Below are 27000 nucleotides of genomic sequence, written 5' to 3'. Positions count from 1 at the left end.
TTATCAAGAGGATTAAATCTGTTTAAAGAACTTAGAATAGTGCCTGGTACATAATAAGAGCTCAGCAAATGTTAGCTGTGCTGTTGTTACTCCTTGAATTCTCCACACTCTTTCAGCCTCCAAGCTTGTCACACATTCTTCCCTCTGACTGTAAAGCTCCTCCCCGCATCTGACAACTGCTTCCCCTAAATCACTGCATTCCTCCTTCAAAACTCAATTGAAAGGGCGCTTCCTCAGGGAAGCCTTCCCAAAGCCCCCAAAATGTCAAGTCCCCCATCACACACTCTTTAATGAAATCATTTACTGTTCACTCAAAGCATTTAGCACAGTTGTAAATAAACATATTATTACATTTGCTCAATTCTAAGAATGCCACTGGTTGTGATATACACTGACAATCACAGCTTTCAAGACAGAAATTACAATATTAAATGTAGACATTAAATTTGAAGAAAAAAAAGCTGAAAATCAAAGAACAGGTCCATTATGTAATGATTTTTTAGCGTCAATTTTCCCCTCTAGACCCTAAGCTCCAAAAAGAGAAATGACCATGTTAGACCTGTCCATTCCCTGTCCTCCTTACCTAACACAGCATCTACAGAGAGTAAATGCTCAATAAACATTTACTAAATGAATGACATTCAAAATTCACGTTTAAAAAAGAAACCCACTTTATTCTTTTCTTTTAATCTTTTTTTTAAGTTTCTAATTTTTTTTCTTTATTTTTTTGGCTGCTTTGGGTCTTAGTTGCAGCACACGGCATCTTCACAGAGGTATGCGGGATCTTTTCCCTGTGGTGCGCGGGCTTCTCTCTAGTTGTGGAGTTCGGGTTTCCTCTCTCTAGCTGTGGCACACAGGCTCCAAGGCGCATGGGCTCTGTAGTTTGTGGCATGCAGGCTCTCTAGTTGAGGCGTGTGGGCTTAGTTGCACCGCGGCATGTGGGATCTTAGTTCCTCCACCAGGGATCGAACCCATGTCCCCTGCATTGGAAGGCAGATTCCTTACCACTGGACCACCGGGGAAGCCCCAAAAACTACTTTATTCTTAAACGGAAGATGGTATTACCCATAATTATTATTGATTATGGTAATTCTTTGCATTTTAAAAAACTGCTATCCTTGCCAAGAGTTTTTTATCCTTAGTTCGACACGGCCTAAAAATGAATACTCAAATAAAATAGCTAAATAACTATGAGAAAATCATAAGCTCTATCAAGCTATTATGATTATTATTCCATAAAACAGTAACACTGGACAGTATCTTTTTTTTTTATTTATTTTTTTTACGGTACGCGGGCCTCTCACTGTTGTGGCCTCTCCCGTTGCGGAGCACAGGCTCCGGACGCGCAGGCTCAGTGGCCATGGCTCACGGGCCCAGCCACTCCGCGGCATGTGGGATCTTCCCAGACCAGGGCACGAACCCGTGTCCCCTGCATCGGCAGGCGGACTCTCAACCACTGCGCCACCAGGGAAGCCCTCTGGACAGTATCTTTTAAACTAAGCACAATTCTTCCCTTTGTATCCTTCTCAGGCTGCTAAACTATAATCAAAACCACAAACTTCTGGTTCTCACTACTCATCATTCCAGATGCCTGGAATTTACCTCTTTAAGCAGCAAAATAATAAAATCCAACCAAGGGTCCATCAATAGATAAATGGATAAACAAAGTGTAATACATACATACAATGGTACATCATTCAGCTATAAAAGAAGGAATTAAGTTATTTACAAGGAAAAAAAAAAGAGGAATGAAGTTCTGACACATGCTACAACACGGATGAATCTTGAAGACATTATGCTAAGTGAAAAAAGCCAGACACAAAAAGGACAAATATTGTATAATTCCAGTTATATGAAGTATCTAGAATTAGACAAATTCATAGGGACATAAAGTAGATTAGAGGTTACCAGGGGCTAAAAGAGGGGGCAATGGAGTTACTACTTAATGGTTACAGAATTTCTGTCTGGGGTGATGAAAGATTTTTTGAAATAGACAGTGGTGCTGGTTATAAAACATTGTTAATGTAATTAATGCCAATGAATTGTAGACTTAAAAATGGTTAAAATGACAAATTTTCTTATATATATTTTAACCACAAATTAAAAGTGAATCATGTAAAAACCATTGAATGGTATGCTTCAAATGAGTGAACTATATGTTATGTGAATTATATCTCAATAAAGTTATTTTAAAAAATGAAATCCAAGTTCTAGCAGCTACAAATGTTAAACAGCCATAGTTTCTTTTTCTTCCTTATTATTACAAGTAGGTTTGCATACCAAATATGTATACACGTAAATTCTGCTCAACGTAAAAGTCTCCAAACATTCCACTTACTAGACCCTAACTCCTATAAAAGACGATCGGTGTCTATGCCTGTCATTGATTCTTTAGATTCAAGAGAGTTGTATGTTATGAGTATGAATTTTCTTTGGGTCCTGAATCTCAAAAGAGATCACAGAATTTTAGAACTGCAAGGGCTTTCAAATCATCAGGTTCAAAAATAAGCAACGTTCTGATGACTTCCATTTGAAGAGATGTGCAGAAAACATGTTTTCTTCATAATTTCAGCTCTACAACAAGGAAAGGAGGAATATTCCAGGCTTCAGTGAGGCCATAGTAAGACTGCTTGCAAACCCTCCAAGAAGCTTCTACTTCTCACAGGAACACTCTTCATAACACTCACCAAACTGACCGTGGTAAGGCGGCATAACTGGCTTTCATCCATCCCTATCTTTCTCCTTTTGCGAGGCTAGCTGCCTAAGGGTCTCCATTTGATACACTCTGTGCTTTCGGGTAATTTTCACTGAAAGTCAACTCTCCAACTGCATTTCCCCCAAACCTGTGGGACAATCAAAGTCAAACAAGCGAGAAAGGTAAGCATCCAGATTGGCCTTCTGATACCCTAGAGAACCTGCTGCTGACCTCCTCCAACACCTGCTCTTATGAGGTCTTCACAGAGTTGTGACACACATGCTCACCCAGCAAACCAGCAACATGCCTATTACAGACACGGCGGGAGTTCTAGATCCATCCACATTCCTGCCTTCATGGAGCAATCTTCAAACATTTCAACATCTTTTAAAAATGCAAACAGGTTTTACAAGATAAGAAGAATTCTGGAGATGGATGGTGATGATGGTTGCACAACAATGTGACTGTACTTAAGTCCACAGAACTGTACACTTAAAAATGGCTAAAGTGGTAAATTATATGAGTATTTTACAACAATTTTTAAAGTGCACTCGGTTCCACATTTTAGCATGCAAATTATCCAGTTTGCAGAACATATTCATGCCTTTTGTTTCTTTTGCTCTTCATTCCCTCTAGTTGCCTCATTTGGGGCCAATTGAGAAGCATGGATACTTTAGCAGACGGTAAGCAGGAGGAAAAAGAGGCTATTTTTCTTTATTTATGGTATACCCTGTCTACCTCAAAAAACAATTTGAAGTGAGGAAAAGACAAATTAAACTCTTAGATTTAACTTTAAAAAAAAAGAAAGATTAAGCTATTTGTCCTTTTTAATTGTTCTGGGGGTTCTGTTACTTTTTATTCCTAATTTTGTGTGTGTGTGTGTGTGTGTGTGTGTGTGTGTGTGTGTGTGTATTTAAATACAGGTTTATAAGCTCAACCTCACAGATTCAGATTTAGCAAGTATGGGGTAACACCCGGGAATCTGTACATTGAAAAAGCAACCTGGGAGATTCAGATGATCAACCACGTTTTAGAACACCTATCTTAATAAATATATTTTTTGTAAAAGAAGAATATTTTACTTCTATTCTTACTTTCTATTTCAACTTATTAATAAGCAACAAAATAGCCTACTGGAAGCCTAACACTATGGTAAAGTTTACATGCACTAGTTACTTTAATTGTCACAGCAGCCCTATAATACAGGAGGCCCATAGTATTCCCGTTTTACAGATGAGGAAAATGAAGTCCAGAGTAGTTACTTAACAAGATTACTCAACCAGCAACTAGTACAGCCAGAATTCAAAGCCACGCTTATAACTCTCCAAAAGTCCAGCTCTTCTGGAAGTAGTATGATACAGAAAAATAAACAATAGCTTTAAAAGCTGAATGTGAGTCCCAGTTCTGATACCTTCCAGACATTAATCTCTCAGCTTCATCTGTTTCCTCATCTGTAAATAAGGTTAATAACAATGCCTATCCTACCTAACTCATAAGGTTATTGTGAGAATCAAGATGTGAAAGTGCTTTTAAAATCATGAAAAGCTACAGAAAAACAAAGTATTAATGGAGGAGATGGAGAAGACTGAAAACAGCCCAGCACAGTGAGACTATGTGTTTGAATCCAAGCTCAGCTATTTCTTAGCTGTGTGACCTTAGGGAAGTTACTTATCTTTTCTATGCAATGATTTCTTCATCTGTAAAATGGAGAATATAATAGAACCCATTTCAGAATTTTGTGGAGAGTAAATAAACTAATTCATTTAAAATGCTTAAATAGTATTTGTCACATAGTAAGCACTCAAGTGTTGGATGCTAGAATGCTACCCAATTTTGTAAATGAAGCATCACATCCAAAAAAAGAGTTCAAGTACCCAGTGACGGTACAGAAAGAGCCTAAAACATACTGGCATTTTCTCCCCTTACAGAAATCTGGGTATATAAATCCCTCCAATTTTGGAAGCAAACATTTTGAGTAGTTTCAATTTTCAACTAAAACTATGTGGCTTCCAAAATACTTCATTCGGGTAAATACTTAAGACCATTGTAAAGTGTCATCCACTACTTCATTTTAAAATATCTTTTACCTTTTTATCTAAAAATATCTCAGATTTTTAAAAAGTAATTTTGTTAAAGTATTATCACAGTTTTGTCATCAGTTTTTAGATAACTTTCCTCTGCTTCAAATATCCTCCTACAAAATTTGACTTCTAATTCAAAAGCTGAGTAGCTTATAAAAGGAAAAACGTCACAGTGAGCTGGATCCAAAAAAAAGACTGTGTAATATGTCAAAAGGAAACAGCACTAGTCCTAAATGAGTTATTTACTAAGAATAACAAAGAGGAAGTGATGAGGGAATAATTCTCACCCAAAGAATACAATTTTAAAATGCTCTAAGCAATTCTTGTACCAGGTTAGTATATGGTCAGGTCTGCAGCTGCAGATAAGAGGCTGAAACAAAGTTGGCTCCTCACTAAGAAATCACAGCTGGGAGTTATCTTAAATTTTCAATACGCAACAGGAAATGCTGCCAGAGATTCGATAGGTGACACCCCTTTCCTTTTTTCTGAGCTGTCAACAAACCAAAACAAAAATGCTCCAGAAGCTCTATTACTAGCTAAAAGTTAGACATAAAAATTCCACTGCAATTATTCAAAAAACAGCTAAGACACTGAATCTGAGCAGACAGCAAATAAGGATTATTTCTGTTAACATTTATACAGTGCTTCCTGGAATATATTAACTGTAGAGCCCAATGAGCATTTCTGTAATATAGTTATCATATCTTCAATATTCTAATTACCTTAAGTTTCAATAATGAAGATTAATTATAAATTTCAAAACATCAGGACAAATACCTGGAAGTCAACTAATCCACAAAAATAAAATGAAAAATTAATTTTAAATGAGTTAAGTAAATATTCAAGTAAAGAGACAGTAACTGTATTTTACTCTAATACAGTATTTTAGAGGGCATATTTAACATCTTATTTATAGTAAACATTCTGAAACTAGCTTAATGAATGAATGTCTGTATATATCTCCAACCCTCCACCCAGAATTTTTATAGCATTCTCATCTGTACAACTCAGTGTTGAGAGGGGTCTTCCAGACATACCTCTCTGGCAATGCTACTCAAAGCTTCATCTTCTGCAGAAAATCGGTCTTTTACAGGTGTCCTTTTCCTTCCAGAACCAGGAGTCCCCATCTTGTCTTCTTAATAGCCTTTTAACTGTGAAAAGTGACTTCACTGTTTTCAGCCTTGAAATAAAAAGAAACAATAATTTAGGATGCTTCTCTTTATGCAGTTTTAATGCTCATTTACACTTTTAACAAAGAGAAATAATATTTATATAGTTATGTATAAATTAAAGAAATTAGTCACCAAACACTTTGTCCTCCACTATCAATTTATTTCAATAAATTTTAGAATATTTAAATTTACACTAATTACTAAACCTCCTAACTCTTTTTACCATGCTAAACACAGAATGTAAATGTATTACCATATTAGCCTCAGAAAACTGCAAAGAGCAGTAATTCTACTTAACAGGTTAAAGTTACTACAGCTATTTCTAAAATCTATTTCCATTTGAAAGTCAAAAACATTTCAGAAAAGTCATTCAGCCTAAAACTTTGAGAGCACATATTCAAGAAATTTTAATATAGAGCCTTAAAGCTACAAGGGTAAGTTGGCTTTTAATGTAATTCAAGAAACAATTCCACTTAAACCATTACCACATCAAAAAAAACACAAAAAATAAAAAACAAATGAAGGTTTATCACTCTGCAATTAGCAATAACCAACACCCTCTATGCAACAAATTCTGAGTGCCTGCTATTGCCAGGTAGGTACTATGGGAGGTGCCAAAGATACTCTGATGAACAAAACAGTGATGACACAGGCCAAAAACTAAGAATATATCTATGGGTCTATTTTTATTGTTATTATTATAAGATAGATGTATTTTTACAAAAGAGAGAAGAAAAATTCATCTGCCAGGATTAAATAACAAGGATGATAAAGACCATCTACTAAGCTTTCTAACACATGGTATATGAAATTAAAAATACTCCTGAGAGGGGCTTCCCTGGTGGCGCAGTGGTTGAGAATCTGCCTGCCGATGCAGGGGACACGGGTTTGTGCCCCTAAAAAAAAAAAAAAAAAAAAAAAAAACTCCTGAGAATGCTTCCCAATTTATACGACCTCCTTCTCATTTAGTGAAATATCCATTAACTTAATTTTTTTCTCTAGCTTTATCAAAATAGACTGGCGAAATTTCATTACACAGTGAGTCACAAAGAAAATCCCAAGTAAGTTTATCCTAATAGTATGAACTATATGAAAAGTACAAGTGACTTTAATGTATTGTAATTTACTTGATTCAAGCAAAATAAAACAGAACCACTTCATTCTTCCAAAAAAGTTCTCTCCAATGAAAATTCAGGCCATTCCCATCTTAGCTGACACCATTTTTATTCCCACATAGCTGACCTGTATATCTGTCAATCAGAATGAAGACTGAAGACAGTTTATTATTCTGCCATAGAAAATATATCTGATACAAGAAAAGGATTCATTTAAGTGGAAATGGAAGAAAAAAAAGAATGTATATGTGAAAGCAGCAGCGGATAACTTCTAGCCAGAAATCAAGACAATTTCTGGAAAGCACAGAGGAGTTTTTTCAGAAGTCTCCCATCATCCTCATCGTCAGCATCATTTTAAAAATCACTCACTTATTTAATAATAATGCTTTACAAATATTAGTCACCCACTGAGAAAAATGCAGCATGCAACACAAAGTTCCTTTTCAGACTGGAGTGACAATTTAGCTGATGTGCTGTGATATCATCCAGTATTTGTCCTTCAGCCAACTTTCCAAGGACTCACTAAAAGACATTTCACAGAAGCAGGCATTTCACAAAAACAGCCATTTTCTAATTCCAGACACACAAAAATAATTACAGAAGAAAGATTTGGCTGGAAGTGTAGCAAAAGCTTAACAGCAGTTTTGTTACGAGGACGAGATTATGGACGCATTTTTTCCTTCTTGATTCTTTAAAATTTCAATAGCATTTTAAAGAAAAAGGAAAAAAGAGATGCATTTAAAAATAAAAACATTCATATCAAAGAATAAACTGGCCCCAAAGTGGATCACACCCAAATTAGGCTCAATATACTACACAGCTGAGACATGCAATCTGAAGCCACTGCTGGTGGTGCTCTTTTGAATGTAGGATTTCTTTCTCCTCGTTCCCTGTAATCCAATTTCCATCTTTCTCAACCAACACTGTCTTAGACCTTAGAGCTGCCAGGATATCCCTAGCACGCAGATTTATATAAAGAATTATCTTTTCTTAAAAACGCCTAAAAAACAAAACTGTTTCAACAAGGTCCGGGCTAACCCATCCTGAGAGAAAGATAACAGTGAAAGGGACAGAGGCACAGGCTAATGAGCAGGAAATGGGAACTTCCCTGTCTTCCTTACCCTTCGTATCCTACCTACAAGGGTACCCAGGTGTTTACATGCATGACTGGCCAGGTCCTGTCACCTTTTTCATTTGCACATGAGGCAGATGGACCATTACCTATTTCAAAAAACAATCTAGTGCTTTTGAAAAAAATTATATTATTTGTATTCTGTAAGCAGACACACTTACTAACACCAGCAAAATCTGGTTTTCAGCTCCTATGCAACTATCTTCTAACAACTCCAGAACATTCTACACCAGCGATGGGGGAAACCTTAAAAGAAAGAAGATTTCTGGCACAGTCGATAGAAAACTACTTTTCAACAAAATACCAAAATTAAAGGTACAGACTCAAAGGTGACCTCGAATAAATTAGTTCTGGTTTCTGATTCTAAAGGACTTTCAGTAAGTTTCTATTCCAAGGAGGTTTTCTCAAGAACACTTTTCATCGGGAGCCATGTTAATCTCTTCCAGCTTTTCTTTAGTGCTATCAACTAAACCAAGAGCTAAACCTTTACATTCACTGACAAGAACAAAACTGACTGGTTTTTGTTAAGTCCTTTACCCAACGTCAAGCTGATTTTCTCCAGATGGTTTTGTCATTAAGTATTTGTCTACCTAAAGGAAAGAAAGGATGTTGTGGAATATAAACCTTCCAAAACAGGTATATCAATTAGGCTTTCTCTTCTCCAATAAGCTTCTCATGTAATACATTTCTGAAAAATACGCGTTTTGCCACATTAAGTGGCATTTCAATCATGATATTGTTCACTCTTGTGAGAACAGAATATCAGTGTGCCATACTCTAAATATAGCACACTTAGATAGTTCTGTCTGGATCCTGATGGCTGCGGTTGCCTTATATCTAAATATTTCATCATAGAGAATTCAAAATATTGGCATAAGTCTTCATGTCAGTATTGGTATTATAGTTGACCCTAGTTTGTACAATAAGACATTTGTTAGTTATTCATAAGCAAATCCAAGGATCGAGAATAGCACCTGAACTAAAGAATTAGTGTGATTGTAGTTGTTGCCGTTGGACAAGATTTAAAGCAAGAGGATCTGAGTTCAATTGGTTGTATGACCAACTGCTGCTTTGTCCTTCCCACTGCCTATGCCTTGCTTTCTTCATCCACAGAGCAGAAATAACAAATGTCCCAACTACCTAACACGGCTAATGTGAGGCTCAAATGAGTTAAGATAAATGCAAGCACTTAAAAGACCACAAAGCACTCCAGAAATGTTCAAAGTGTCTTGAATTAACTAGCTCTTTTACATATTTAGCTTATGAAGCTGACAGAAGGGTCATCCTAGCCTTTCTTTAAAATTTCATATTTTTAACTAAATAAAAGTATCCTCAAGTTATTTATTCCAGCATGCATCATGTGATATCATTGGCCATACTAAGAATTCTTGGCGAAGCATGGAACAATATGGAAAAAATAAAAACACTTTTAACTATAATCATTATACTGTAGCACATTTACATAATAAAAACAAAAATAAGAAGAAAGTTTTAAGGTACTCTGTGGTATTCATAGTCTTTTCTGGAAAATCCAAATGAATACACAAGTTTTGCTAGTATGGCCTCATAATGCTCTAAGTTAGTGTTAGTCCTCTTATTAGAATACAATTGACTTAGAAGGAAAGACAGAGGTCATTAAATGGTACACTTAAGATCTGTGCACATCATTCTATATAAATTCCACCTCAAAAGAAAAAGTCCTCTAAACAAATACTGAACTCTAGTCAATGATGCACATGTTGAAATATTTAGGGTTGAAGTGTACTTATAACTGCTACTTATTTTGAAATGCATCCAAAAACAAAACCAAAAAAAGATAGAATAATGGATAGATAGAAGAATGGATAAAGGAATATATAGGTGACAAAGTATAATAAAATATTAATAGTAGAATCTAGGTGGTAGGTAAGTGAGTGTTCACAGACCTCTGTCAACCTTTTTTTTTGGCCATGCTGTGAGGCTTGCAAGATCTTAGTTCCCGGACCAGGATCGAACCTGGACCCCTGCAGTAAAAGTGCAGATTCCTAACCCACTGGACAGCCAGGGAGTTCCCTTAACTTCTTTGTATGTTTGAAATTTTCTATAATAAAGTATTAGGAAAAAAGTAACCAGTGAGAGCTTCCCTGGTGGTGCAGTGGTTATGAATCTGCCTGCCAATGCAGGGGACATGGAATCAAGCCCGGGTCCGGGAAGATCCTACATGCCACAGAGCAACTAAGCCCGTGTGCCACAACTGAGCCTGCACTCTAGAGAGCCCGCGAGCCACAACAACTGAGCCTGCATGCTGCAACTACTGAAGCCCGCGCGCCTGGAGCCCGTGCTCCACAAGAGAAGCCATCGCAATGAGACGCCCGCACACCGCAACTGGAGAAAGCCTGCGCACAGCAACGAAAGCCCAACACAGCCAAAAATAAAAACAAATAAATAAATAAATTTATTAAAAAAAAAAGTAACCAGTGAGAAAGGTAGATGACTAAATGAACAATAGGCCTGGGAACTGGGAATTGCAATTAAAAAATCTTGATTTGAAACAAAAATGGAAGGCAGAGTGGCCTGCGTACCAAAAAAAAAAAAAAAAAAAAAATGGAAGGCAGAGGTAACCAGAGGATAGAAGAATACGAATAGCATGTATACCTTAGAAAGATTAGGAAAAGGAGAGAACAGGAATTCCTGGACTGAAAGAAGAAAATGGAGGAGGGGGAAGGGCAAAGGGCTGGGTGGGGAGAAAGGAAAAATAAAGGAAGGAAGGGAGGGAGGTAGGGATTATAATTAAAAATACCAATTCTGCAAATATCTAGATGAGACCATTACACAAAATGAATAAATCATTACCAGGACCTACAAAATCGACCAAAAAAAAAACCGTCTAGAACTTGAGGCAAAGTAAAAAATAAAAAAAATATATATGAGGCAAAAAATACATGAGTCAACACTGGATGGCCTGGCAGAACAAGGAAAGGTAGATGCTAAGCACAAACTAAATCTCAGGAAAGTATCAGAACCTATAATGGTTAAGTTAAACTCATCTTTTATAAAATACAATGCCTGTAAAGGGTCGAAGCGAACTCGTATAATCACATCTCCTACTTCCACATTCAGAAGTCCTAAGAATTACCAAAAATGTTTTTTAAAGTTTCATATTTTGAATACATAGTATTCTCATATACACAACACAACTGACAATCTTTCCAATTCTTCTTTTCATAAGATGACATGCCAGTGATGCACTTCCTTCCTTGCCAACAATGTTATTCAATAAATGAACTCTAATGGGCTGTATGTTCAACATGATTTATAATACTACTTCATCAACTGTGCAGAACCTAAATTAGAAAGATGTCTCTTACCAACAATTGCATTCTCAGTTTGCCCTACGAAGTAAACCAGGTTCTAGTACCACTCAAATGGCCTCCTTTCCCTACGCCTTTTAAAGTATCTCAGAAATACACGGTCGTATGTTCAGAGAATGAAAGGAAGGGAGAGAGAAAATTACATATTGTTGAAGATAGGTCACACTTAAAAGTGTGAAATAAAGCAGAAAACAAGAAAACAGCAGAAGTACTAGGGTTAACAGAAGCTCAGGTGACGAAAACAAAGATAAAACCAAAAACGAGGGAGAAATATGAAAGCATGCAATAAGGATATGATTTTTTAATGTAATTAATATGGAGATTGTAAAATTAGGAAATTTTAATAAAATAAATCATATACCTTTAATTTTTCTCTTTTCAACAAATATCTACTGAGAATTTGCAAGGTACTATGTACATACTAATCACTGCCTTATAAGTAGGCAAAAGACTACAATGGGAAAATTAAAATGGTAAAGAGGTCAGAGAATGTACTTATACTATTTCTGCATATCCTTTCTTAATAGTGTTCTCTGAAGCACAAAAGTTTTTACTTTGAGGAAGTCAAGTCACCTAATTTTTTTTTCTTTTGTTGTAAGGCCTTGGTGCATAGCTAAGAAAGCAGTGCTTACCCCAAGGTGACAAAGACTTACTCCTGTGTTTTCTTCTAAGAGTTTTACAGTTTTAGGTTTTATATGATCCATTCTGAGTTAGCTTTTTATATGCTGTGATGCAGGGATCCAACTTCATTCTTTTGCATGTGGATATCTACTTTTCCAAGTACCATTTGTTAAAAAGACAATTTTTTTCTCTCATTGAATTGTTTTGGCACCCTTGTTAAAAATCAACTGACCATAAAAGTAAGGGTTTATTTCTAGACCCTCAATTCCATTCCATTGACTGATATGTATATCTTTATGCCAGCATTACACTGTCTGGATTATTGTAGCTTTACAGTAAGTTTTAAAATTAGGAAGAATGAGCCCTCCAACTTTGTTGTTCTTCTTTAAGATTGTATTGCCTATTCTGGGTCCCTTATCTTTCCATACAAATTTTAGAATGGGCATGACTATTTCTGCACCAAAAACTGGTGCAGGGAAAAAAAAGGGGGTGGGGCAGCATGGATTTTGATAGGGATTATATTGAATCATAGATCAACTTGGGGAGTACTGCCATCTTAACAACATTAAGATTCCAAACCATGAACATGGGGTATCTTGCCATTTATTTAGATCTTCTTTAATTTCTTTCTACAATGTTTTGTGATTTTCAATGAACAAGTCTTGAACTTCTCTTATTAAATTCCTTCTCACATCACAAGGCTTGTTTTAAAGATCAAATGGATATAAACGTTTCTATAAGCTGTAAAATGCTTCAGAAACATAAGGTATAACTGACACCAAAAAAAAAAAAACAACCCCACAAAAGATCTGAAATCAAAATAGCAAAAGAGGTGGCAAAGCAAAACTCAGAAGTAAATCCCCTGGCTAAAGTTAATTTTAGTTGAGCCACAGGTGGGTGGGTAGGTGGGTGGGAAACTGTACGTTTTCAAACACAAATCTAATCCAACATCAGACCTACATACTTTGTGGGAAGGCACTTTTCACTATTTCCAATTAACTAGATATGTAGCAACATCTCTTACTGAACTGTACAAGGGTGTGTTTTCTTTCTGAGGTATGTGGAATTATTACTGAAATACTTCTTCCATGAAAAGGAATGAAAATCAAAATATGACAGAAGCATGTAACTAACCTCTGCCACTAATAATAAAATAGAAGGGACCAGAATTAAATCCCAAAGGGGGAAAAAGAATTAGCCTTAGAACTTAGGTTCTCCTTCTGATTGGGAATGAATTCTACTGACGATACTCATAATAACTCTATTTTAATAGTAACAAAAATAAAACTTAGAACACAATACAAAAAAGAAAAAAATTACATGAATAAAGACAATCATTTTAATTTCTTTTTAATCTATGGTAAAACAAAACACTAAGCTGAAAATGACCCAAACTGACAACAGCTTTAAGTCAAGGCCAGTCAACATGATGCAATAAACTGTGGCATTAGAAAACTCACGGGAAGCAAGCAAAGACAGGGACAAGTTTGATATCATGCCTATAAGGTACAAAAAGATGACAAAATGGCATGTAAAGTTTGATTGAAAATATGTAAAATTTTGTACATATGAATAATAAATGGCAAAGGCAATCATGTAAAAAAGAAAAAAAAAGAATTTTCTTTTTTCTTAAGCTTTATATACTGTTGATAATCACCTTACCAAAAACTGATTTAAGCTAAAAGCTACAATTCTGTGGCTATTTCATGGTATGAAAACTTGTAGGATAACCAACTTTGACACTATATTAATAAGCTTTTAAGGGGGAAAGATACATTTAGCCTCTCAGACCAACTGCAAAGTATGACTATAAAAATTTATGCTGGTCATCTCTGGTAAAACCATAATTTTCTAACAGATTTCACATCAACCAATACACTTATGGACGTAATCAAATTCTAAGTAAATGAAAAACACATTGCTAATTTTAAAAAGAATGAACACCATTATATTAACCTTAAAAATGTAATAAATTTAAAACTCTGACTCAAATCAACAGGTCAAAGTTAGAACAAAGAAGCAACCATTAATGTCCTCTAAAGTCTTGGGGAAAACATCAATGTTTAAGTCTACACGTTTTTATTATCAGAGCAAAATTCTTGAAAATTTTTGGGTTTCCCTGAAGACCTGTATGATTCCTTCCACCATGTAGCTCATCCACTAGGGAAAAAAAATAGTGGTGACATGAGGTACTTTTATAGCAGAAAGGAAGATGCCAGCATTTTCCCTCTCTTGAGCTGCGTTGGTCAGGTTTGTGTAGCTTAAACCTGTCTTACATAGAAAGACAAAATAATGCCCTGAAATGGTAGGCAAGATACCGATTAGGCTCATAAAAGGAAGAAGTCAACAAGATACAATGCGATATAAGTACAATGTTCATGAGGGAATGATTAGAGAGCAGAGCTGACAGCACAGCTGTGACAGTAGCTAATCCAAGTGCTACTCCAATCTAAAGACACAGGCAATGAGGTCCACTCTAGACACATCACTTCTGCTCAGAAAAGACTCAATACCAACAGCTGGTGGCCCCTTTTTATAAAAATAAAGAGAAACTGACCCTCCCATACCTGTTCACCCACTACCCCATCCCCCAACACACACACACACACACACACACACACTCTCTCTCTCTCTCTCTCTCTCTCTCTCTCTCACACACACACACAGAAACAAAGAGAAAGAAATCATTAATAAAATAACTTCCCAGAAATTCAGGACATGAGTCACCAGATTCAAAGGGCCTACAGAATGTGTAACACAAGTCCTGAGTCCACAGGTATTTCATAGTGAATTATTATAGTTAATTTCAAACATGGGGGCAAGGATGATTTTACAAGCTTCCAGGGGTGGAAAAACCAGGTCACATATAAAGGGTTAACAATTAGAATTTTCAGTCTTCTGGAAACAAAAAGTAATTCTGGCAACAAGAAGACAATAGAGTGATGCCTTCAAATTCCTGAAAGAAAATTACAGACAACCTATGCCCAGCCACACTGTTCTATTCTCATACTTGATTATTAAAAACACTTCAGACACACAAGTTCCCAAAAATTTACCTCTTTTACACCCTTTGTTAATAAGTTACTAGAAGACACATCTCTAATAAAAGAGAAAATCAAAAGGGAGGAAATTTAGTGTACAGGAAATAAATCCAACACAGAAAAGGCAAAGGGAATTGATACCCAGCGAGGGTGAGACATCCCAGGAAGAAAGCTACAGATTGAAGCAATGAGATTCAAGAGACATAGTAGACGGCTGTCACCACCCAAATTCCCACAGCCTTTAAGACTTCTTTTTAATATGAGCTGATCTGGCCCAGGTTTGTATCTGAATTTACTTTGTCTTGACCCCATGTTGATGAAGTTCCCGCTGTCCTACCCCCAGGTGCCTAGATTGGCTGAGGCCTTATTTCACACCACGGACACATTTTGCTTTTACCTATTCTTAATGGCTAGAGCAGGAACTGCTTAGAAATAGCAGTGTACTTCCCCAACCATATTTCTTCTAGATGTTTAGTACCTTGTAAAAACTTCAGCTCTGCCAGGTGCCCTGATTGTGATGAGTCTTATGGTTTCCCAGGACTCATAAGCCAACTTTCCCAAGGACTTAACAGAAAGGACTCAAGGAAGACTCTGTTCAGCTTATCTTCCCCTGTGAGCCTTCATTTAATAGTGGCAATACGGACCTTTCTCTTCATAGCTAGGTTTATATTTGCCATTCAGGTTTTCAAAACTGACCAAAAAGAGGTACTGCTTAGGGATACATACTGTGGTAGAAACTGGCCTATTGTTCACCAAGGTCATTTCCCTTTTCTGCCCACAGCTATGCTACATTTCACAACCTTCCTTGCATTAAGTACAGCCATTTGACTGAATTCTGGCCAATGGAATGTGGACAAAAGTGACGTATGTATTAGTCCAGGACCATCAAACTTCCCCATGGAATCTACCACACTCCCTCTCTGCCCTCAAATGTGCCAGCCAGACGCAGACAGCTCAGTGAAACTGTGAAAGTCTTTGAGCCCCAGGGAATGGCAGAGTCACTAGATGAAAGGGGCTCGAGTCCCTGGGTGACTCTGTAGAACCAACTACTCCTTTGCCAGTGCCTCCCAACTCACAGCAGAGATGTGAGTGAGAAATAAGCTTTAACATGTTAAACCACTGAAACTTGGGGGTTTGTTTGTTACAGTAGGTTAGCCTAACTTGACTAACAGACACAAAAAGGTGGTCAAACTATTCAGTTTCTCAAAATTAAACCATGTATTGATTAGGAATACATATTGGAGGGAGGGATGGGACTGCAGGGCTAGGCAGGGAATGGTCCCAAAAGAGTGATTAACGTGTAAAATGGGATTATGACTACCTGGAGGGGGAAAAGGTGCCATTTAAGGATATGTACAGGAAACTTCTAGGATACTGTAATGTTCAATTTCTTGGCCTAGGTAGTAAGACTGCAGCTGCTCATTTTATTATTCTTCCTGAAGCTGTATTTTTGCTTTCTATTTCTCTACAGGTATTTCACAAATAAACCACTAATTATTTTGCTCAAAATAAATTAGAAAGAGTAGACACTTGAAAAATCTGTTGGAGCATTTGGGAAAAATAAGGTGAATAGAAAACTAAGCTTAAAAAAAAAAACAAAAAAGGCCTTAACCCCCAGGGAAAAAAAGAAAGTTAAATAAGAAAGGAAACAATAACGATATAATTCTTGGCTTAAGTAGTAAATAATACATATTTAGTTATAATGAAAACACAGATTTAAAATTCCAAAACTGGAATGTTGCAGGAAGAGGAAGTAGGAGGAAACAATGAAGAAATACCACAAAATAACAATAAAAAACAACAGTTTTCCACCATTTGAAGATATTTTAAGTGCACATATATGTTTTTTACACAAAATGGGTTTATAAAATATGTGCTATTTTGTAACCAGCTATGGCAGACAGACACTAAGGTGGCCACCCCACCATGACCTCCAACTCTTGCTGTTCACATCTTTGTGTAAACACCTCCCCAAGAATGTGGGCAGAACTTATGACTTGCTTCTACCAACAGAATATGACAAAGGTTATGAGATGTCATTCCCATGATTATGTCACATTACATAAGACTGTCTAGCCTGCAGACTTGCTCTGGGCTCTCCCTGATGGTCTGATGAAGTGGTGAGACTGGGAAACACCAGAGGGTCAAGAACTTCAGGTTGCCCCTATAAAGAGCAGCTGGGACTTTCCTGGTGGCACAGTGGTTAAGAATCCACCTGCCAATGCAGGGGACACGGGTTCGATCCCTGGTCTGGGAAGATCCCACATGCCATGGAGCAACTAAGCCTGTGCGCCACAACTACTAAACCTGCATTCTAGAGCTCTCACGCCACAACTACTGAAGCCCGTGTGCTCTAGGGCCTGCATGCCACAACTACTGAGCCCATGTGCTGCAACTACTGAAGCCCGTGTGCCTAGAGCCCATGCTTTGCAACAAGAGAAGCCACTGCAATGAGAAACCCGCGCACCACAACAAAGAGTAGCCCCCACTCGCCACAACTAGAGAAAGCCCAGGCACAGCAATGAAGACCCAACGCAGTCCCCTCCCCAGAAAAAAAAAAAATTTAAAAAGCTGAGAAAAGCCTTTAGGAGCTTGAAGATAGCCTCTAGATGACGAAGTAACTTCTAGTAAGCAAGAAGCCTCAGTCATAAAACCAAAAGAAAATTAATTCTGCCAAAAATCTAAGTGAGCTTAGAAGCAAATTCTCCCCCAGTTGAGTTTTCAGGTGAGAATTCAGCCCAGCCAACATCTGATTGCAGCCTCATGAGACCCTAAGCAGAGGACTCAGTTCAACCTCGCTCAGGCTCCTGCCCCAGAGAAACTGTAGGATAATAAATGTGTTTTGTTTTAAGTTGCTAAATTTGTGTACTTTGTTATACAACATAGAAAACAAATACAACTGCTTTTAAAACTGTGGATGAATGAATTCAGCAAAGTTGTTGGGATACAAAATCAACACAAAAAATATCAGTTGCATTTCTATACACTAACAATGAACAAACCAAGAAGGAAATTAAGAAAACAACACCATTTACAATAAGAAAAAAGAACAAAATAATAGGAATAAACCTAACCAAGAAGGCAAAAGATGTTCACTGAAAACTATAAAACATTGCTGAAAGAAACTAAAGGACTCATAAATAAATGGAAAGCCATCTCAGGTTCACGGATTGGAAAACTTAATATTGTTAAAATGTCAAATACCCAAAGAAATCTATGGATTCAATGCAATCTCTATCAAATCCCAATGACAGTTTTTGCAAAAACAGAAAAACCCATCCCAACATTAAAACTCCTGTGGAATCTAAAAGGACCCCGAATAGCCAAAACAATCTTGAAAAAGAAGAACAAAGTTGAAGGTATCACACTTCCTGATTTCAAAACTTACTAGAAAGCTACAGTAACCAAAACAGTGTGGTATTGGCATAAAGAGAGACATATAGACCAACAAAATATAATAGATAGCACTAAAATAAACCCAGCACATGTGGTCAAATGATTTTCAACAAGGGTGTCAAGATCAGTCAATGGGGAATGGACAGTCTTTTCAACAAATGGTGCTGGTAAAACTGGATATCCATATGCAGAAGAATAAAGTTGGACCCTTAGTGTACGCCATATACAAAAAGTAACCCTTAGTAGGTCAAAGGAATAAATGTAAGAGCTTAAAATGTCCATACACAAAAAGCTTCCTGACATCGGATATAGCAATAATTTCTTAGATAGGACACCCTATCTAAGAGAGACAAGAGAAAAGTTAGATGAAGTGGATTTCAAAATTAAAACTTTTGTGCATCAAAGTACACTATCAACAGAGTAAAAAAAAAAATCAACCCATGGAATGGGAGAAGATATTTGCAAATCATATATCTGATAAGGGATTAATAACTGGAATATATAAAGAACCCCTAAAACTCAACAACAACAACAACAACCCATTCAAAGATGGGCAAAGGACTTGAATAGATATTTCTCCAAAGAAGATATACAAATGGCCATAAAGCATGTGAAAAGATGCTCAACATTACTAATCATCAGGGAAATGCACGTCAAAACGCAATGAGATAGCACCTCATACCCATTAGAATGGCTATTATTTTTAAAAAGAAAGAAAAATAGAAAGAAAGAAAGAGAGAATAATTGTGTCAAGGATGCAGAGATATTACAACCCTGTACACTGTAAAATGGCACAGCTGCTGTGGAAAATGGTATGGCAATTCTTCAAAAAATTAAACATAGAATTACTATATGATCCAGCAATTCCATTTATGGATATATACCCAAAAGAAATGAAAGGATGGACTCAAACAGATAAACACTTGTGTTCGTAGCAGCATTATTCACAACAGTCAAAAGGTGGAAGCAACCCAAATGTCCATTAACAGGTAAATGGATAAACAAAATATGCTATATATCTATATCTATATGATGAAATATTATTCAGCCTCAAAAAGGAGTGAAATTTTCATACATGCTACAACATGGATGAAGCTTGAGGACATTATGCTAAGGGAAATAAACTAGTTTTTAAAAGACAAATACCACATGAGTCCACTTATATGAGGTACCTACAGTAGTCAAATTCATAGGGACAGAAGGTAGAATAGTGGTTACCAGAGGCTGGGGGGAATGAGGATTATTGTTTAATGAGCACAGAGTTTTCATTTGGGAGGATGAAAAATTTCTGGGGATGGATGTTGGTGATGGCTGCACAACAATGTGAATGTACTTCATGCCAATGAATTGTATACTTTAAAATGCTGAAAATGGTAAATTTTATGTTATGTGTGTTTTACCACAACTAAAAAACCACTTTGGATAGAGAGCAAAAGATGAGTGTAGTAAGACAGGAGGACAGCGACCCTCTTATTTCCTTGACTATCTACTTAGACATAGTGATAACCATGATAGGGGAAAAACATCTAATCTAAACCTACAATGAATTTTTCCCCCCTATTTTTAGTCCTATAATCTATGCATCACTTAACTGGAATACTTCTCTTCTTTTTAAAAATAGAAACAACATGTATGCTTACTAATTATATTGTAATTATACAATAAATGTTACAATAAATACAGTAATTATATTGTTTGTTATCATAAATGATTAAACCATTTAACAGAGAAATAAACATTTTAACATCCTAATCCTCTGCACATAGCATACTCTACTTAAGGCAGAAATCAGACAGCCAAAAAACTGCTCCTAGCTGTTAAAATGTTTCTGTTGAGGAAAGTGGGAGATGTAGAAAGAATAACAAAGTGATCAGAACAAGCAACTTAAAAGTTGAATTTGTTTCCTAAAGCAGTAAAGACATTTTGTATCAAAAGTAGTTAAAATTTTGGTGTTCGTAATGAAAGAAAACTAAGATATAGAGGGTTCAAACTGAAAGCACTGGAAAAAGATGACTATGATTTTAAAGTAATAATCTACTTCTGAGAAAACAAAAACACCCTGATAAGCTGCTGCACTCCAAGGTTTTCCCAACCTCTTTTCCGCTCTCTCCCCTCTGCTCTGTTCTAATCCCACTCTTTTAGGAGGAGGAGGGGAAGGCTGAAACAGGGAAGGGATATAACAAGATAATAGGAATAAACTCGATAATAGGAATAGAGAAGAGAGAAAAATATTCCAATTATTTTTTCTCCTCACACTGAATACTAAATACATCATCATCATCAAATGCTAACAATCCAAATTTCTGAGGGCAAGAAAAACTCAATTTCCTGGAGTGCCAACCTAACCTAAGGCAAAAGAAAGGAAACTATCTGCGGGCTTTGCATCTATAAATGAAGTCTGTATGCCAAATTCTTCAAACAACCTCCACTCTAATCCAAGGCTGTGGATAAATATGGTGACATGAACCTTGATCAAAAGACTGGCACACTAAGCTCTTTAACTGCTTTCTAGCCTAAGAAGTGAGATCAGTTAAAGAACTTCAAACCCAAGTACTTTATTCACTTAGTACAGAAAGACCAAGGTTTTCATGAGAAAGCACCTGGTACAGAAAGGCAGCTATGCTGGGACACAGCATCTGGTAATAAGCAAGAGTTTAAAGAGATAACTTCCTGATATTACACATGCTACTGTACAGTTCTATGGGAAGAAGAGAATGAGAATTTGGCAAGAAGCTGATTTCTCTGTATAAACTCAAAATAATTCTGTAAAACAGCCCATCATTCCCAGTGTCCTTTTGATCCCAGGGACAAGTGTGAAGGTCTCTGAATTGGACTACCATTTCAACTCGGGGCATGACCTCCCTGTGTGGGTAACAGTAATGTCTTTCCCCTGTTGTAAAACGTTTGACTGATCCCCGCCAAACACTCTCAGAACCAGACATGACATCAATACTGGTACAATCCTGTGCTCCTCTTTGTGCATTTTTCTAAAATGCTGGCCTCGTTAGTTCTCCTTAATCATGCTCATTCCCTAAAAAGGGAAGACCAAAAAAAAACTGGATCCTAGGATACGCATGCTAAGCACATTTTCACCCCAAAACTTAGCCTTAATCTTCTGAAGGCAAATGTCCTTTATAAGCTCCCTCTTCTGTTGCTGCCACTTTTCCTAAACCGCAGGCCTTCCTGACTTGCAGTGGGGCCAGGATAGATCGTGGTTATGTGGTGGGTTCTGTCAGACGAGCTTTGACAAGGCCTCAGAATAGACCCTGGGCACCAGCCAGGGAAACTGCCACTCACAAGTTCCAACTTCATCCTCATATGTTAGTCCCTCAGCACTTTTTTTTCCCACTAGTCTCTCTCATTTTAAAAGGGCAAAGATTCCTGAACCTCCTCCCGGTCATGAGTGAGCTGTATAACATTGAAATTAAAAATGTAAACCTCCCTTATTCTGTTCACAAACACTCTGAAGAATAAAGACTAAATCTGTACCTACCTTTTGCCTTGAGAAATTAATCCATCAATAGCACTTTGGTGTGCAAAAGGATTTTGGATCTCAAACCCCACAGAGGTTTATTTTATTAGGAATAGACTAGGCTATGGAAGATAAAGGAAGAGAGAAGGTAGGCCATTTATTTCCCATGTGACTAATAATATGGCAGCAGACTTCTGCAGGGCAAGAAGTAAAACTATATACAATGTTTTTAATTGATATTGGTCATCAAATCCTAAAACGATCAAGCTACTACAAAAGGCACTCATTTAACTAGTATTACCAAATATAAATGAAGTAGTTCGTCTGTAATAGTACAGTCTTCAAGGTACAGTACTTTTACCTTTACCTGTATAAATAAAATTACCCAGCTGTCACTCTAAAATGTTGAAAATTACCTTATAAAATACATTTACAGTATATTTTTAAATTGTGAGGATAAAGAATACAAAGCAATTAAGCACTCTTTTCTCCTACAAGGTTAAGAAAAAGGTAACTTCTATTATAAAATAAATCCCAATATAAGCTTGAAATAAATTTTTAAAATTTCACAATTTAATTCCCAAACTTACACTCACACTTTCAGAAATAAATTCCATATACACACTTATGCACTAGAGCAAAGACTTACATACGAGTTGTTCCTTACAGCAGTGTTAGTGGAAAGCTAAAAACAACCTAAATGTCTGTCAATAGGGAATGTTAAAACAAATTATGGAAAATGAACAAGCTATGGTTCATCTACACTAGGCAGGACATCCATTCTTTTTAAAAATTAGATGGACATATGTGCTAATATACAATGATCTCTAAGACATATCAAGGGTAAGAATGAAAGGTATAGGACATTCCTCCTAAACATAGGTGATTATATATGCAAGAGAAAATTTGGAGAGAGATACACAGGAAACCATTAAGAGTGGTTGCTTGGATTATGTAGTCAGCGTAGGGGGTGGGGGAAGAAGGTTAGAAGTTAACTTTGGAAAGAAAACTTCCTTTTCACCATATAACATTTTCTTTTTAAATGTTTAGCAATTTTAAAAAGTCCCACAAACATCTACTGAACCCATGAAGTAAGCACTCCCCTTCTATGGATGCCATTTCTTCCCTCTTCTTTTTTTTAAAAAATAAATTAATTAATTAATTTATTTATGGCTTCATTGGGTTTGCGCATGGGCTTAGTTGCTCTGCAGCATGTGGGATCTTCCCGGACCAGGGATCGAACCCATGTCCCCTGCACTGGCAGGCAGATTCTTAACCACTGCACCACCAAGGAACTCCCTTCCGTCTTCTTAACCACCTGTATTCTTATCTACTGCTCTCCCCACCACTAGACCAAAACAGAAGCATACATATGGAGCAAATCTCAGAGCTTCTACAAGAAACAGAATTCTCTCTCCATTCCCCAACCAAAATAAAGATATAACAGAATAAATGAAAAAGTATTAGCATATAATAAACCCAGTTTTTAGCCCAGTGTTTGATTCCTTTTAAGTGTGGCTTAATTTATTGTAGGCCAAAAAGTTTTTAAAGTGAAAGCACAATGTGCAACACACAAAAAATCATTTCTAATGGTATCCTATCTATTACCTTAAAGGAAAGAATGGAGAAAAAGCCAACGTTATTTTACTCACAGGGTAAATTTTGCTCAATTCCTTCCTTCTGAAGTTTTAAAAGTTGAGTTTTGAATGATGGTCATAAAGTCTTTATTTGCAAACTGGATAAGGTGGTACATTTCCCCTGTTAAAGGACCATCTCTCCGTTCAGATTCTCCAGAGAGAAAGCAACCACCTAAAAGGAAAAGGCTATGAAATGGTCTCTATGTAGGTGCAATGGAAAGTGCTTCTATGCTGAGGACAGAAGAACTGTATTTCCTCTAAAATGATCCTCATCAACATTCCCAACACGCTACAGGGAGTTTTTTTTAATATATATATTATCATCAATTCTGTTCCTCTTCCAACTAGGAGCAGGGTAAACAATTCACAAACAGCTTTGCAAGAAACTGCTCCCTCTCTCTCATTTCTAGTAAAGATCAGTTTTTGGTTTTGTTTTGAGAGAAAAAGACTCTACTTTGCCAAGTATATTCCCCGTATCACTTTTTTCCTTCATTGTGGAGATGCTTAAATCTTGACCTAAGAAGGCTTCTCTTGCATATCTACCTATCAGGACTGTTAGTTCAGGCGGTTTCCACAAGGGATTTTCCAAAAGGAATAGCTGTTCACTGGAAACTGAAACTCTTAAGTCACTATTAGCTGGACACAAATCAAAAGCAACATTAGGGAACGCTCTGAATATAAGAATGGACATCCAAGGAAATAAGATGTGGAAATTTAGTCAAAGAATTAAAGGAATTTAGTAAGCAAGACCAACAGGGTAAACTTACTATTACTTTACAACTGATAACTAACTAAAGTTCCTTATAAATCAAAATCAAGGTAAAATAAGCTGACTTCCAAAAAGAAGAAAAAGAAAAGAAGGCTAAGAGTATCAAGAACACTGTGATTCAAAGTCATTTTGCTTAGCAACACGTTAAAAGCCAAAATGATCAAATTACATTTCTGTAATAAAAAGTTATTTCTAGTTTAAAATGAATTCATTCCAATAATGAATCACCACTTCAATACACACTTTTTTCTCTACCAGAACTTAAATATGAGCTCAGTATAGTCTCACTGCACATTTTTAAGGGCAGATTCCCCCAAATGGGTAAGGCCTTTCACTCAAGACTCTTCTGTGTACCACAGATTCTTTCAGTGAAGTTTTTCCTGCCTTAAAGATGTAGCTCTCCTTTTCACCGATATTTATTTTGTTTCTAGACACTTACCTTCCTTTATTTATCTTCCCACATTTGGCAAAAAAAGAAAGTGGGTAAAATCACAACAATCCACTTAGGAACTAACAAACTATTCTAAATCCAAAGCTTCTACAAAAGTTCACTTTTTATTTCCTTACTATACTTCATGACAATAAATATGCAGCAACAAACCTAACAAAGCATCAATACAACACTTCCTATGAGCAAAGGCATCTAATTAAACAGGCAGTAACAAACTTCTAGCTTTCCTCTATTCCAAGTTTAATATCCATATCAATGATTCACAAAGCCAGTGACCTAACTTCCTAAATGAATCACACTTTCCGAAATTCTTATTCTACATGAGTATAATACTGGGTCATCATCTCTACATGTGTTAAACAGAGCATGATGTTTGTTAAACGGTTAATTCTGCAAGACCTTCAAACCACAGCAAACGCCAAGTTCCTGCCAACTAACCCTTACCTGCAACACTTTGCCTTTTCCAACAATTGCACCTCTTCATACAGAAGCATCCCTCAAATAAACATTTTACCTTGAAACAATGTTATTTTAAACACTAACTAAGAACTGATCCATCCACACCCTGCTCTCCATCTCTGTGGTTCCATTACTGTATCCACATTCTCTTCCCATTGTGATGCCATAAAAAAGTAACGGGCACTGTTATCCTTACATATTATCTTTTATCAGTGAACCTACGCTGCAGCTTTTCTTTTTCGGGCAGAAATGCTGAGTCATTAAATGGAAACTCAAAGAAAATACGCTACAAAGAGTTACAGTTTAGGATGCAATATTTCCCTGGCCAGGTCTCCGCAGTCTTATATTTGTATCTCCCACGGTGGAAAAAGTAGAGCAAACACTTGCACTTTTCCGTCCCCTCGAAGAAAGAAAAAGACACAGGTTTCCTTAGGTTCTCTGGCTTCCTGCGGGATATCCACGGGCACGAGCAGCAGGCCTGGCTGGAGCTATATAGCTTAACAATCTAGGTGTGAATAACACCTCGCATTAGTCAAGCATTAACCCTGACACTCCTAACAAGCGCCTGTTATGCCCGCGCTTCAGTTCGGGTCAAGGAGGAAGAAAAAAAATCCCACAAAAGCGCTACGCCCTCCACCGGCCTGACACCCTTCCCCGGGGTGGCCGGACGGGTACAGAACCGAGGGAGTGCCGCGTCCGGGGAGCAGGAGAAGGAGCCCCGAGCACTCGAAGCGGAGAGACAGCGGCCTGAGTTCATTTCTCCCACAATGGGAGTAACGCCGTCCCCGCTCGCGGACCGAGGCTGCGCGTTCGAGACCCGGCGTGAACCCCGAGGACGCCGCAGGCAGGGGGCAACCTCGACCCCGGGGCCCGGCCCCTAGCAGGAGTCCGCGGCGGCGCGGACCTCGCCGGGCTGCAGAGGCCGGGAAGGCGGCCCCGCTCCCCGCTCCCCTCCAGGCCGGCGGGAGGAGCGGCCCTTACCTGTCTCCGGGCGCGGGCTATGGCTGCGACGCCGCCCGGGAAGGGCCGGAGCGCAGCTCGCCGGCCGGGAGCTCGCCGGGGCGAAGGGCGAGGGGCGCGGAGGGCGGACTGGGTCCTGGGTCCCCGGCCAGGCGGGCCGGGCTGGATGCGGCGGCTCCCGGCGCGGCAGCCGGTCGGTCAGTCACGCCGATGTCCCTAGGCGCCGCGGCTGAGACAGCGGGAACCGGCCCCCAGGAGGAGCCGCAGCCCGAGCGGCAGGCGGCGGAGGCGGAGGAGGGGCGGGGCCACAGTGTCTACGACCCGCTCACCCGGAAGCAGTTGTGGTCGCGGTGGCGCGCGCTGCGGGACGGGCTTGTCCCCCAGCCGCCGGCTGCGCACCGCCTGTGAGGAAGAGGTTTGGGACCGCGGGTAAGGTGGAGGCCCAGGCGGCCTCCCGAGGTGGATCCTCCGGGCCCGCGGGGCCCACCCAACCCCTCCGACCCAGGACCGGGTCCGGGAATGTGAATTGATGCGCGTGCTCGTTCGAGGCAGCCCCTGCCCTGGTCACCTCCAAACTGTCCGGCCTAGTGGGCTTGGGTGAGTGGGCCCGGGTGTCAGTTCTAACGGTAGGAACGAAGGTGGGTGGGTG

The 27000-nt window shown here is 38.1% G+C and overlaps 1 protein-coding gene across 1 annotated transcript in view; it reads right to left on the bottom strand.

Moving 5' to 3' along the window:
• Positions 1-26637, bottom strand: part of LRRFIP2 (LRR binding FLII interacting protein 2) — a 109741-nt gene extending 83104 nt beyond the window's left edge. Inside the window, exons 1-2 of the mRNA XM_024756322.1 lie at positions 26373-26637; positions 5814-5956 (exon numbers count right to left, since the gene is read on the bottom strand). Coding sequence (XP_024612090.1) covers positions 5814-5903 — 90 coding nt within the window. The 5' untranslated portion in view covers positions 5904-5956; positions 26373-26637. The remainder of the gene's footprint in view (positions 1-5813; positions 5957-26372) is intronic.
• Between the last annotated feature and the right edge of the window lie 363 nt (positions 26638-27000).

The sequence above is a fragment of the Neophocaena asiaeorientalis genome, unplaced genomic scaffold (genome assembly GCF_003031525.2).
Source record: "Neophocaena asiaeorientalis asiaeorientalis breed wild unplaced genomic scaffold, Neophocaena_asiaeorientalis_V1.1 scaffold265, whole genome shotgun sequence".
Classification (NCBI taxonomy): domain Eukaryota; kingdom Metazoa; phylum Chordata; class Mammalia; order Artiodactyla; family Phocoenidae; genus Neophocaena; species Neophocaena asiaeorientalis.
The sequence above is the reverse complement of the archived record's forward strand: the minus strand, read 5'-3'. Positions and strand labels throughout refer to the sequence as shown.